The 14,223-nt window shown below is 39.4% G+C and overlaps 1 protein-coding gene across 3 annotated transcripts in view; it reads right to left on the minus strand.

Annotated features, from left to right (window-relative positions):
• The window catches only part of UBE2J1 (ubiquitin conjugating enzyme E2 J1), a 62,574-nt gene that overhangs the window by 31,690 nt on the left and 16,661 nt on the right, over nt 1-14,223 (minus strand). For 2 of the 3 annotated variants that reach the window (XR_003999537.1, XM_030555932.1), the window contains exons 2-4: nt 8,657-8,730; nt 4,628-4,759; nt 2,242-2,326 (exon numbers count right to left, since the gene is read on the minus strand). Coding sequence is in view for 2 of the 3 variants with exons in the window: in XM_030555932.1 (XP_030411792.1) it covers nt 2,242-2,326; nt 4,628-4,759; nt 8,657-8,730 (291 nt within the window). In the remaining variant the exon portion in view is untranslated. Of the gene's footprint in view, nt 1-2,241; nt 2,327-4,627; nt 4,760-8,656; nt 8,731-9,857; nt 9,896-14,223 lie in introns of those variants that run through there. The other variant, XM_030555933.1, reaches the window with a different exon arrangement.

The raw sequence follows: 14,223 nt of genomic DNA on the forward strand, positions 1-14,223 counted from the left end.
TCAGAGAAGATTAGGGTTCGAAGAGACCTCAGGAGGTCATCTAGTCGAACCCCTGCTCAAAGCAGGACCAATCCCAACTAAATCATCCCAGACAGGGCTTTGTCAAGCTGGGCCTTAAAAACCTCTAAGGATGGAGATTCCATCACCTCCCTAGGTAACCCATTCCAGTGCTTCACCACCCTCCTAGTGACATAGTTTTTCCTAATATATACAACCTAGATTGCTATTCAAGCTGATTCAGAATGAAAACTTAAAGTGACCAGACTAGGAAGTAAAATAGGATTCAAAGCATTTTTCATAACTATAAATTTAAAACAACACTCAAAATGTTTTATATACGCAGTCTTGTAAAATTCTACTTGCTTGTTTACCCGGGGCAAATAAATATCAATAGTTCACCATACATCTCTTGATCTCCCACCCCATTGAGCCCATCTGTATCTTCCAAGTCCTCCCTATACCTCCCTCTCACATCAATTCACATCCCTTCACTGATCTCAAACATACCACCTTACCCTTACCCTTCCCGGGTACCCTATCTTTTTTCTCCCTTGAGATCAGCCCCCTTTACTCTCTCCCTATGAGACGATTTCTTCTATGGTGCTTCTTGTTTTCCCACTCTTTTCACATGACTGAGGAAGGGTGCTGCTGAGGGTGGGTGGGAGGCCAGGTTCCACCTTCCAGTATGCCGCAGTTGCTGGTCAGGTTGAGGGGAGACAGCCTTCCTACTTCTGTCTGCTTTGGTTTGGCTGCTTGCAACTCAGCAGAGGAACCATTTAATCTGCAGAACTCAAGGCAGCCTAGTGTCAGTGGTAGCCATTGTCCTGGCATCCACAAAAAAAACCCATGGGACTTATGATTATGGGCTACATAGGTCCCAACAGCTAGTTCCAGACAACTGTGGTGGAAACTGTGACTAACCCATGTTGTTTATGGAAAATTATGGTGACATATTTCAACCCTAGTGATTAATTTACACCAAGGCGACCTCCACAAATTCAGGCGCTATTTTTCCTATTCTGATTAATAATGGATTTTAATATGGACATGTATGTGGGTCCAAAAATGGAGTTGGGGCACAGCTTTGGAGTTTTCAGACCCTAAAGACCAGCGCTGCTAACCTGAATAGAAAGTGGCATGAATGGTTAAATTAGATTCGAACAGGAGAGGAAGTGCTCACAGCACCAGCCAAGACTCCTACTTACCCTTTACCTTACCCCTGGAGAAACATACAATTAGTTGGCATTCAGCAAATATGGTATTGTCTTGGAATATTTATTTTTTTTAGTCCTGTGATCAATAGATACCATAATAAGATATTGATGCCATTGTCAATTCAATTAAGATTTGTTTACAAAGAAACTAAGTGAGCTTAATAGAAATGAATTAAATTCAAAGTTTAGTTATCAACTTATCCAGGAAAAAAAGACAAAACTAAAACTATGTGTCTCTTCCCTCCATTCTACTTATTTCTCTATAAGGGACAGAAGCTCATGCTCCAATACTTCTGTTAGTCTATAAGGTACTACAGGACTCTTTGAAGTGGAAACAATGTTATTTCCAGTGTCTCCTTGAGATCAGGGGAGTAAGTAGAAGTTCTTCTGCATGTCATCAGAGATTGGCCCATATATCAAGCAATGTGCTTAAATGATATGCTGATGAGCACAGTATAAAACGGAGATAAAATAATGGATAATTTCACAAAGAATATAAGAACATAGGAACAGCCGTACCGGGTCAGACCAAAGGTCCATCTAGCCCAGTATCCTGTCTACTGACAGTGGCCAATGCCAGGTGCCCCAGAGGAAGTGAACCTAACAGGCAAAGATCAAGTGATCTCTCTCCTGCCATCCATCTCCATCCTCTGACAAACAGAGGCTAGCGACAGCATTCCTTACCAGTCCTGGCTAATAGCCATTTATGGACTTAACCACCATGAATTTATCCAGTTCTCTTTTAAATGCTGTTATAGTCCTAGCCTTCACAACCTCCTCAGGCAAGGAGTTCCACAAGTTGACTGTGTGCTGCATGAAGAGGAACTTCCTTTTATTTGTTTTAAACCTGCTGCCTATTAATTTCATTTGGTGACCCCTAGTTCTTGTATTATGGGAATAAGTAAATAACTTTTCCTTATCCACTGTCTCCACATATAATTCTAATACAATTCTGAAAACTAGTTTTGTTGGTGTCCATCAATGTTTTGCTGAAGAAGAATTACATTGAATGTTAAGTAATACTCACTACTCCATGAAGGTTGCCACGTTTCAGGGTGATGTCCTGAGATGCTTAAACAAATTTTCTTCCCTACTTCAAACCTGCCATTGGCCTTCAGGGAAGGGAGTCAGGGAAGAAAAACAAAAAAAAAAGACATTCTTCAACCCAAATATTCCTTGTTAAACTAGCTTCTACCAAAAAAGCTAAGCGGTAAAAATCTTTTCAAGTAAATCTGTTTGCAAACATCATATAACAACTGAACAAAAGGATACCAATATAAAGCCAGATGAGATTTGTTGAAGCCACCCTTGCTGATGTCTGCACAAAGCACTGAAGACAATCTCCCATTTCTATCGTAAGGTATCCTTTAAACATAAGAAACAAGAAATCTTCCAAAAGTGAGTTCTGTATTCTACTTTTAAGATCTGCAACATTTCATATGACAAATGAGAATAATTTCAATGATTTAAAAGCCAAGAATACTATAGACAATTTACTGGAATTGATTAATAATGGGTGATCATAATCAATTTTTTGAATCATAAACAAGAATTTAGAAGTTAAGGCCACTATGATGCTGTCAGGTTTTTGCCAAAACATATTTTAAGTGTTGCAAAAGGTAAAAGGTTAGCTCTTGTTATATATACAGGCAGAGTTGGTAGCACCACCTATAGTTAAGGTTGCCTGATATTTTCAATCATAAGACCCTGTTTTCAGTTGCTTATGACTTAGCCAAACATTTGCCAAATCCATGTTGGGTATTCACATGAGGCTGATTTGGAGGGGAAGTTTCAGCTAAAACAGTTCAGCGGTTTCCAAGAATGAGATTAGGAAAAAATAAATTGTTTTGCTCGTTAATTTTTATTTTTTTTTTAAACAAATCTTCAGTTCAGAAACTCTAGCACCTCTCTGCTTTGGCGGGACTTAAAATTTGACACCAGGAAAGTGCTTTTTGCCATCCCAGTGAAAATTATCCAAATTTGACCAATTTATAACTCTTTGAAAAATCTCAGTTTGCACGTGCTTACTAGAGGCTTGACAGAGTGTAGCAGATAAATTTTCTGATGATTTCAACTGCACTGGGCATGCTTCAGCCCAGGGTTCCAAGGACTCAGCAGGATCTTCCCTGCAATTACTCCTCCCAGCTGCTGGGGTTCGCTGTGGTACGGGGCACAGGACTGAGAGCAGTGAAACTGTCCTTCCTGCACTATCTATGCTTCCTGTCTGACACACAGCCAGTGTAAAGGATGAGCAGCAAACTGGAATGCAGAGTAGGTGAAGAGGTTGCAGGAGCCAGAAGGCAGAGGAGAGCAGAGGAAGAGGGAAGGACCCAGGGAGTGGGGATGAATAGAAGCAGAGGCTGAAGGGGCAGGAACCAGGGGTATACAGGAACAGAGGAGGACAGGAACAAGCTGAGGGCACAGGAACAGAAGGGTCCATAATCACTGTAACAAGCTCCCTTTCCGAACCTGGAATTGAACTCGGGAATCCTGAGCATCTAACATTCCTCTGCTGTCAACAAACAGCTGTGAAACCTACTAGAAAAGCATGCGTCTCATCCCCTTCTAGTAGCTGGTCCACATAGAGGATAACAGCCTACTACTACTACTACCAGTTACTCCATTAACTCAAGTGGTAGAGATTTGTACTGTAGATCTAAAAGTCCAAAACCCTGCTGACAACCCAAGTAGAGGGGTCAATATGGCTCCACTGTATATAATTTAATTATGATACAGTCTTTAATTACATGATCACATTTTTTCCTTTTTTTTTTTATTTTTATATATATATAAACAAACACACACACACTGAATTATTTACTAAATAAAATTCTCCTGACACAAATTTGAGGCAAGGTGCTGGGCACATGCAGCTCTTGTTGATGTCAATTGAAAGTGGATAGTAAACCTCTCTCAAGACGAGGTTGCTCAGTTTCTTTGCTCACTCCCTATTTCTCATTGTTTCTCTGGCCTTGGAATAAGAACTTGAAGTGTTTTAATAAACAGATATTTCATTACAGTTACTATAAATAACATTTCAGCAAGAAACACAGGTAACTGTCTCTGCCTACATCACTATTCCAAAGTGAATCAAATGGCATGGCATTATGCCTCCTATCGCCGCAGTAGAGGAACTATTTTCCCTCCTCTTTCAGTGGTCAAAGCACTAAGTTCAGTTCATCCAACAGGGTTTTTTCCATAATGCATGTAATCTTGCATAAATAGTCTTCAAATTTTTCATTTAGTCTCATTTACCTGTACACAAGTGGATAAACAAAAACAAAAAGCCACAATTCTGCACTTTTCTCTAGGTAAAGTCTCTCTCATATTGCCAAAAATGATTTGTTAATGTCTTTTAAGGTTACTCTAGTTGAAATGACCATATAAAAAGGATGACTGCTAAATACACTTACTGTTAACAGAATGATGCTTGGGGGTTTCATGGGATACTCTGGTGGCAGTACTATTCGTCCATGATAAATTCCTCCATCAAAATCCGAATCTGGAGGGCCTCTAACAGTAAAATGCCATTCAAAAAGATTATCCTAAAAACCAAAAAAACAAGAGCGCATAAGTCAGAGAGAACAGGACAAAAACAGATAATCATTACTTTATTAAAACAAGTATGGACTGTAGCTCTGTAGAATAGCAAAAATTCAAAATTAAAAATCAGAAGAAAACTAAATGAGGATAACTACTATAAGACAGTGCAGCATTGCAGAGGCTACAGTTAAGCAGCACTGAAAAAAGTAGCAGCAGGTTGGCAAAAGTGGGAGGTTGAGTCAGATTCTATGTATGACTTATTTTTTATTGTGCTTTCTAGAGGTGCAATTTTTGGTCGTTGGATGTTGGTAAATTTCAACAGAGCTCTCAGCTCACAGCACAAGATCACAGTCATTTTTCACTTAATGAACCTGAACTGTGGGTTCTTCATAAACCGTGAAAGTATTCATGATCTGTGGTACAAGATCCTTTAGAGCCTCTAATTCTTCCAGAGTGTCTAACTTATGCAGATTGGCAGAGATTAACCTCTGCAACACATTAAAACTATGATGATCATTCCCCTTTCTAAAAAATGAAATGTAATCCTTAGCATATCAAGATGATAAAGAGGTGCTCTAAACCAGCTATTCCATCTGATTATTACAAGGACTGGTAGGATGCAAGGACTTTTCCCTTTTTCAATTAGAAACATACAAAACTGTGCTTTCATTGCAGGGCAGGCAGTCAAAGCCTGTTTTAGAGCCACAACAAATGCATTTACTTTTAGAAGTATTTTCATCCACAAATCACCAACAAGTTTAAGCAAAGGCACCATGCACGTCAGGTGTACTGCATTTAAAAATAATGGTTTCAAACCTCAATCCCAAGCTTTCACCATGTAGGTGCCGTTATCTGTCACGCAATCAAATGGTGGTATGAATTTCTCAACAGTTTCCCTTATTGCCTAGCTTACTGTTTTAAATTAACTGCTTCCAAAACCTCATAACTCAACAAAAATACTTCCAGCTTGTTTTGTTCACATGGAGCTGAAGTAGCTTTGTTGTCACTGCTTGTTGGGCCAAGGATGGCGAGAATATTGAGTACATATATGTCTTCAGCATCAATAGCTTCATCTGCTACCATGCTGATTCCTTCAAAGCCATGCAATTTTTCTTTTAAATCTTGAATGTATGCAGTTTTGGGATGTTAGTCCCAGGATATTAGAAAGATAAAATGAATGAGGTAGTATATTTTACTGGACTAACTTCTCTCGTCTTTCTCACCAAAAGAAGTTATCTTTTATTGGACTAACTTCTATTGGTGAGAGAGACGAGAGAAGTTAGTCCAGTAACTTAGTCCTCACCCACCTTGTCTCTCCAATTATTGAATGTCATATTCAAAATATTTGGGTAAGTAAAACTTCCTAAACTGGTCTGCACTAGGTATAACTCCAATGTGTGTTCCAGATTGCATTCTAAAAACCCTCTGAGTTTGAAAGATCAAGAGTATGCAAGAGGCAGAAAAGGCTTCTGTTACTGTGAAAGCTTCATATCTCCTGTAAAGCTGCTCTTCGATCAGTAAACAGCTGTTTTCTGATGTTTCAGATGTCTGTTTTCCTCCACTTGTAATTCCTCCTTTTGGTACTTATGTGTTGCACTTTCCAGATACTTGTCACAGCTAGTGTTTCTGGTAAAATCAACATGTATGCTGCACTACATACAAAGTAACTTTCCTTTGTTTTCATTAAATGTTTGAGAATATTGTTGCGTTCGTTGCTTAGCACTTTGCCAATTTTTACTCATATTTTGTTGCTGTTGTCGACTATTTACCGTTATTCAAAGGTTTGCATTTTAACTTTTTCACTTCCGCTGACACTGTGTAAAAGTCATGATTGTTTCCTGTTAATTAAGACATGCTCACTGTTTTCACAGTTGAGTTGAAATCAACAGCAAAATTCACAGGTTCTGGTAACAGTGGTGACCAACACTGTGACAAAGTCATATCCCTACTCATGCCTAATGCGAAGTGCTGGATCACAGCTCTATCTATGTTTGCCCACCTACTTATCACTCTTGAAAGGACAGAATAGTATTATCAACATTTATTCAGGTTCTGCTTCACACTGTTCTCTCCCCAGGAGAGAGAGAGAGAGAGAGAGAGAGAGAGACTGTCCTAGCAAGCAATCAGCACATTCATACAAACTACCAGCAAATAACATCCTGAAATAGGCCTTCTTATTCTTACTATTACAAAAATCCAGGTGCTGTTTATCCTTAAACTTGGTTTATAACACTGGAATTAAAATAAAACAGAAATATAAGTAAAAAAATGAAAGTTGATATTTTACCAAAATCATTATTCAGGAGAAAAACTGCAAGTAAAAACAAAAGCTAACCAATAACAATAATCTGTATTTTATAGCACCCAAAAGCATGTTAAATGCTCTAAGTATGCTAAGTGAACTAAGCTTTTTTGAAAAAATTCCACCAAATGGCAAAGTCCCAACATTTAGGGCTTCTGTTTTTTAAGGTTTACTTTCAGAAATTTTTTAGTTGTATGTAGATGTCCAAAAATTGGAGTTTTTCAGGGCTCTCTCTCTGTATATATTGTAGTGAGTAATCTGTTTGTAACGTTCCCTAGTGCACTTTAATGTAATACTGTTTCAAACAGCACTATCTTAAAGCACACTAGGGAACCTTTAGTGTGTACCAGCAAAGTCTACATGAACAAATTAATGTGCGCCGCGACCCACTTCTGACAACAAAATTCATGACATGACCCCAGCAGGGGTGATCAAAGCCTGAGCCTACTCAAGCTCTGCCTCAGGTTGAGGAGGGGAAGGCGGACTGTCAAAGCCAAAGCCCGAGCCCCACTGGCCTAGGCAGGGGGGCCAAAGTCGAAGCCCAAGGGCTTCAACTCCAGGCAGGGTGCCTGTAACTTGAGTCCCACCCACCCTGGGTGGAAGCCCTCGGGCTCTGGCTTTGACCCGGTTGTTAGGGCTCAGGCTTTGACCCTGGGCCCTAGCCAGCCCTGGTGACCCCATTAACACGAGGTTGCGACTCACTTTGGGGTCCCAACCCCCAGTTTGAGAACTGCTGCTTTAGTACACTTTAAAAATCACACCCCCAAAGTCTGCATTACTGCTCCATGTAGACAAGCCTATAGATACAAATAACCATTTTTGGTGTGTTTCTGGTGTTTATTGGATAAACATTCATCTTTTATTTTATTTTTATTTTTTAATTGCGGGTTTTTCCATTTACAACCTAACATCAGAAACACCACAATACTGTAACATAAATGAGGATATTTTTTGTTTGTTTGTTTTAAAGTTTCGTTCTTGTCAGCACTAGAATTTCACCTTTCCTCAAATTTTTGACTGTTTATAAAATTTCCAGGACTGAGACTGCAGCATAGATATCATCTTTAGGGTAAGGTTTTTTCGTTTTTAAAAGGTGAGATCCTGTAACTGCTCCCTTCTGCTCATACTGAACCACGAGTTATTTCAGTGGGCTCCTATGTATGCACAGGGCTGCACACGTCAATCCAATTACAGGAACTAGCCTTAAACTTTCTGCTAGGGTAACTTCATAACATAACATGAATTTCTTTTTGGATGCACAACCACTTCACACTTAAATTATGATGTTATGCAATCCCCAGGGAAAAACATATTGCAACAATGTGACATGACTACTTAGCTATAATCTTAACTTTTATTATGTACTTTTAACCGATGAGTCAAGTCCGTGACATGTCATTAGATTTAAACTGTTCCTGATAGTTTTCAAGGAAAAAAAATAAAAATCTCATCGTTTTAATAAGGTCTATTAAACTCCAAAACCAAAATTAAATATTACGTATGGACTTAAAGCAATGTAACCAGGCAGAAAAATAATATTAGGTATTATACAGCAGACACAAACTAGCAACTACAGTGAACATACAGAGAAACTAACCTCCAAGGGCTGTGCATGGTAATGATCTGTAGGATCCTTCAATTCGGCTGCTTCCTTCATTAAACGTTTGACAGCTGAAAAAGGAAATTTGGTATATCAATATGAAAAGCTCCCTTAAAAAATAAAAAATATAAAATATACAGAAGATTTTGTTAGCATTATCTTGAAGGAGTCACTTCATCTAACAAAGCACTTACATGGTCTAGCACACCATGTTTCTCTCACCTGACTTCCTCCTTCTCCAAGATGCACATGATAAATTACTCAGCTATGACTCATTAAATCCTGTATCCTAAGAGCACTAAGTTCTGAGAAAAATTATATTTAGTTGTTTCACAGTTTCCCAAATAATGTATCTGAACATTATGAGTAAATGGTACATGATTTATTAATTCATCCCTTACATTAAAGCTGAGGGGTGGAAATATAAAAAAAACATTTACTAGGATTTCACAATTGCTTTCAATAAATACAGATGAACAAGATATATTTATCATTACATTTTATCATAAGAAGAACCTCCTTGCATTTCAGCAATTGCCTATGAAAAGTAAGGGCTTGTCTATACTACCACTAAGTCGGCGTAGCTTACGTTGCTCCAGGGTGTGAAAAAATCATCCCCTGAGCGACGTAAGTTACATTGACTTAAAGCGCTGTCTACATCAGGTTGTGTCACCGGGGACACTCTTCTGCTGCCGTAGCTTCCACCTCTCGTTGAGGTGGGGTAATTATGTCAATGGGAGACCATTCTCCCATTAACATAGTGCATCTTCATCAGATGTGCTGCATCAGCACAGCTCAATTGATATATGCCGATATAGTACACTAGTGAAGACAAGCCCTAAAAAACTTTATACCATGACCACTGTCAAGAAAGTTACATAACTATGTAACAGTTCAAACAAAATCATTGAGAGATTTCTACGAGAGGACTGAACACCGGAAAGTATATGGACACACATATCATACGCTTTACATTTTGCCATCTGAAATCATACATACATGATGCTCGAAACATTTACCCTACCTTGAGAACTAAGCCTACCAGAAAGGATGAAAAATAATTGTGCCACCATTCCCACACTAAGGACTCAGTTCAAGAAAGTATTTAAGCCCGTGTTTAACTTCAGGCACATGAACAGTCCCACTGAAGTCAGCGGGGACTACTTATGTGCTTAAAGTTAGGTACATGATTAAGTACTTTCAGTGTTGAGGTACAACGCCACGCCACACCTCACCAATGCCACGCCTCCTGCAATTTAAAGGAATGTAACAGTTGGATGCTGTATTTATTTGTAAAGTATTGTGAATCAACATTTTATAATATCTTTAAGATGTAACTTAATATTAGAGCTTATCAAATAGCAAAATAAAAAGTTGAATAAATTCAATCTGTATTCATCTAATAATATAACTGCCAAAAAGTACTTAGTTATCTTTAGTACTAGTCAAATACCACGAAAATATCAAATGAAATTCTACAAATGCCGGTGACATTCACTGAATAATATAGTTGTCAAGTACTATTTGACCAGCCCTATTTACTATGACTCTCTTGCTTCTGTTGTTTTTTTCTTCCTGTCTTTACTCCACTCCATTTCTCTATCCACCCCACAAAAAAAATAATGGTGCATCTTTTTTTTGAGTTATTTTCAATATATTTCCATTTTTCCTTCTTTCTTCCCTCCACCCTCTCATCTCTATTATTACAGAAATGTTTTCTACCTCCTCCCATGTGTTTTCTGTAACTCTTTCTTCTCTCTCAACACTTTCTCTTTTGTCAGTAATCCCATCAATTTTCTATCCCCTCTCATACAGTCTCACTCATATCTACACACTCAACCGTGAAAAGTTAATCAGATACCTATGTTAGTAACCTAGTCCCAGATTTGGACCTTAGCGTCCAAAATATGGGGGTTAGCATGAAAACCTCCAAGCTTAGTTACCAGCTTGGACCTGGTACTGCTGCCACCACCCAAAAAATTAGAGTGTTTTGGGGCACTCTGGTCCCCACAAAAACCTTCCCTGGGGACCCCAAGACCCAAATCCCTTGAGTCTCACAACAAAGGGAAATAATCCTTTTCCCTTTCCCCCCTCCAGGTGCTCCCGGAGAGATACACAGAAGTAACTTCCGTGAATCTAAGCAGAGGGGAGTCCACCCTCTCTAATTCCAGTCCTGGAAACAAAAGCACTTCCCTCTTCACCCAGAGGGAATGCAAAGTCAGGCTAGTAAATCTAAAACACACAGATCTCCCCCTGACTTCTTCCTCCCACCAATTCCCTGGTGAGCTGCAGACTTAATTCCCTGGAGTTCCTCACTAAAGAAAAACTCCAACAGGTCTTAAAAGAAAGCTGTATATAAAAAAAGAAAGAAAAATACATACAAATGGTCTCTCTGTATTAAGGTGACAAATACAGGGTCAATTGCTTAAAAGAATATTGAATAAACAGCCTTATTCAAAAAGAATACAATTTAAAACACTCCAGCAACTATAGACATGTAAATACAAAAGAAAAAAAACCATATAACTCACTATCTGATCGCTTTGTACTTACAACTGGGAAACAGAAGATTAGAAAGCAGGGAACAGAAATCACTTCTCATCCGAGAGAGTATACAGGCAGAAAACAAAGAACTCAGACACAAACTTCCCTCCACCCAGAGTTGAAAAAATCCTGTTTCCTGATTGGTCCTCTGGTCAGGTGCTTCAGGTGAAAGAGACATTAACCCTTAGCTATCTGTTTATGACAACCTAGTAGACAGAAGACCAAACTTAATAGACACATGTACGAAAAACTGGGGGGGAGAGGCAAGGGGTGTCACTGCTAATCAGGCCAGGTGAAGAGATAGCCTCCACTCCTTCCCAGTGGCTTGGAAAGGTAAGCGTGCTGGGATTTCTATCAGGGTGCTGTCCCTGGATCATGCATGGCAGCTCTATCTTTCATATCACTCTCATAGTAGTAAGTGTTTGATAAGTGTGAAGCCCCACATCCACCCAACCCTCTCTGACTACTGGAATGAAAGAGAAGGAAGCTCTCTGTTTTTCCCCTTCCACCCTCAGTCTTACGGTCACAGGCACTGACTTATTTTTTGCTGGGGTATTCCATCCCGAAGCCCCACCCTCGCTCCACCTCTTCCTGACCTCACTCCATTCCCAGCCACTAAGGCCCCTGCCCTCACTCCACCCTCTGACTCCTGAGGCCTCCGCCCACAGTTTGCTGTTCTTTGCCCTCCCCCAGTCCCCTCCCCAAGACGCCAAACAGCAGGTCAGCAGCACCGCCAATCAGCTATGGCTGGTTAGTATTGAGCGCCCTTTTTTTTTCTCCCATGGGTGCTTCAGCCCCGTAGCACTCATGGAGCCGCAACTATGCTCATGGTTACTACAAGGGTGGATCTCCCACTCTATTTTATACTTCTGCCAACTTTCTGGATGCCATGTGTGGAGGTGGCCTCCAGTACTCCATCACTCTCGCAGTTTTCTTGATGTTGCAAGGGATGAGTCGTTCCGCATGCTACTCTAATCTTTCCACAGACTTAAATTTTAGTCCTCTTCCATACTGAATAGCACCAGAGGTCTGACACTTCTGTTGTGGCTTGTGAAAACTATAAGCAATAGCATGATATTGACCTGGTTCCTTTTAACTTCACATCTCCTCAAAGGGAAGAGAAAACTAGGGTGGATAAAAATCTATGATTTAAAAAAAAAATCAGATTTTTTTTATAATAAAATTTTTTTTAGGAAAAATCTATCTAAAGATAGTTTTAATTAAGATACATTATAGCTCAAAGATATCTCATCATGGAATAGGGATTATAAATTCTTATTCTATAGGATGAGACAATATATTCATGTAATGTTTAAGAAAAGTTTTGTAAATGAGTTCCAATAGTTCATGGATTAAGGACCCAATTTTATGGAGTTCCAGTGTCTTCTGTATAGATTATTTAGGTTAATCTTTCTATCTATCCAATAAGACTCCGTGTTCAGTCTAGAAGATACCATCAGAGATGCTTGGTTTTGCAGTTCTCAAACTGTGGATTTGTGTCTCCAGAGATAACATACTTGTTAACAGTGTCAGGGACTCTAACCCCGACGGCAAAGTTCGTTGTCTGACCGCGAGAGAGACAGGCAACACCAGCAAGGTCCGATCAAAAGCTCTTTATTGACAAGTGCACGCATCAATAGAGAGCAGCTCGTCTCCAGTGAGAACCAGCCTGCTCTTTACATCTTAGTATAAGCCTACATAGACAGTTCCGTCGCATCATAAATTATTCACTGGAGCAACCCACCCCCTTCTTTTAACAACTAGAAACTAGACACCTTTAGTATACATGCGTGCCTAAAGTTAGAAATGTAGGGGAGTTAAAAACAAACAAAGAACAAAACCAGGGAGTGAAAACAAGGAGGCTGGGAAACTAGGGCTCTTATCAGTTCTTCGAAGGAGCTACCCTAACACAGCACATCTGGTACTATGCCAGGAATGCAGCTTCTCTCTTATCTCACTTTTTCCCAGCATTTGTGAGACATGCTGCTACTTCTCAGTGTTTTCCACTCAGAGATTACCCACAAACCTCTGTTAGCCTGACTTGGGTCAGGTTGGCATACCTGGTTGTGTCTGCAATATCTTTATTCAGGCCTAACAACAGCAAAAATGTTTTTAAAGAGAGAGAGAGAGAAATAACAGACCTCAACCCTACCGTCCCTCTGCAAATGTGTGTACACAGAGTCAATTCCTTACCTCTCTCTAAAAGTGCAAAGTTTCAAAAAGTTCAATGAACAGAAGATTGTTGGGCGCAGAAGACAGGGTGATCGGACAGCAAGTGTGAAAAATCGGGACAGAAGGTGGGGGGAGGGAGTAATAGGAGCCTATACAAGAAAAAAAACCCAAAATCAGGACTGTCCCTATAAAATCAGGACATCTGGACAAGGAGGAGAAGTAGTAGTACGGAGATAAATGTGAGAAGGGAGGAACAGGCAGTAGAAAAAAAAGTGAAACTGTTTGAGCAGCATATTCCAGAAGTCTTGAGGTTTTTCTTTGTGTAACTTTCATTGATTTGAGATCTACCATACCATTCTCTCACTAGAAGGGAAAACCTATAATGCCGGAAGGCTGTAAAAGAGACCCAGTTTGGGAATAAAAACCATTCAAGAAATATATGTTTGCTGATGTTTTAAAGAAGGTCACACCAGGGAACTGGTGGAAGTCACATAAGCACTTGGATTCACAGACTGTTGAAGTGATAATCTCTCTTTTAATAGCAGTAGCTGCTTCTGCTGGTGTAGGAAGAATATTTTTTTCCTTTGGACTAATTCATTCCAAATTGAGAAATTCTTTGGGACCTGAAAAAGCAAGAAAGCTTGTTTTTCTTTTCCAGATTAAGAACAAACAGGAAAATGAAGATGAAGACGACCGAGGTAGCTGCAGAAGCCAGTATTTTAAGTTTCTCATTTTGACCTGGATGTCACAGTCGATTTTATTTTTGTTTTTTTAAAGATTTCATTTAACTATTTTAGTTAAAAACAATTGTAACAAAAACAAATCTGATTTTAAAAAAAACTTCAATG

This window comes from Gopherus evgoodei, chromosome 3 (assembly GCF_007399415.2).
Source record: "Gopherus evgoodei ecotype Sinaloan lineage chromosome 3, rGopEvg1_v1.p, whole genome shotgun sequence".
In the NCBI taxonomy this organism is placed as follows: Eukaryota; Metazoa; Chordata; order Testudines; family Testudinidae; genus Gopherus; species Gopherus evgoodei.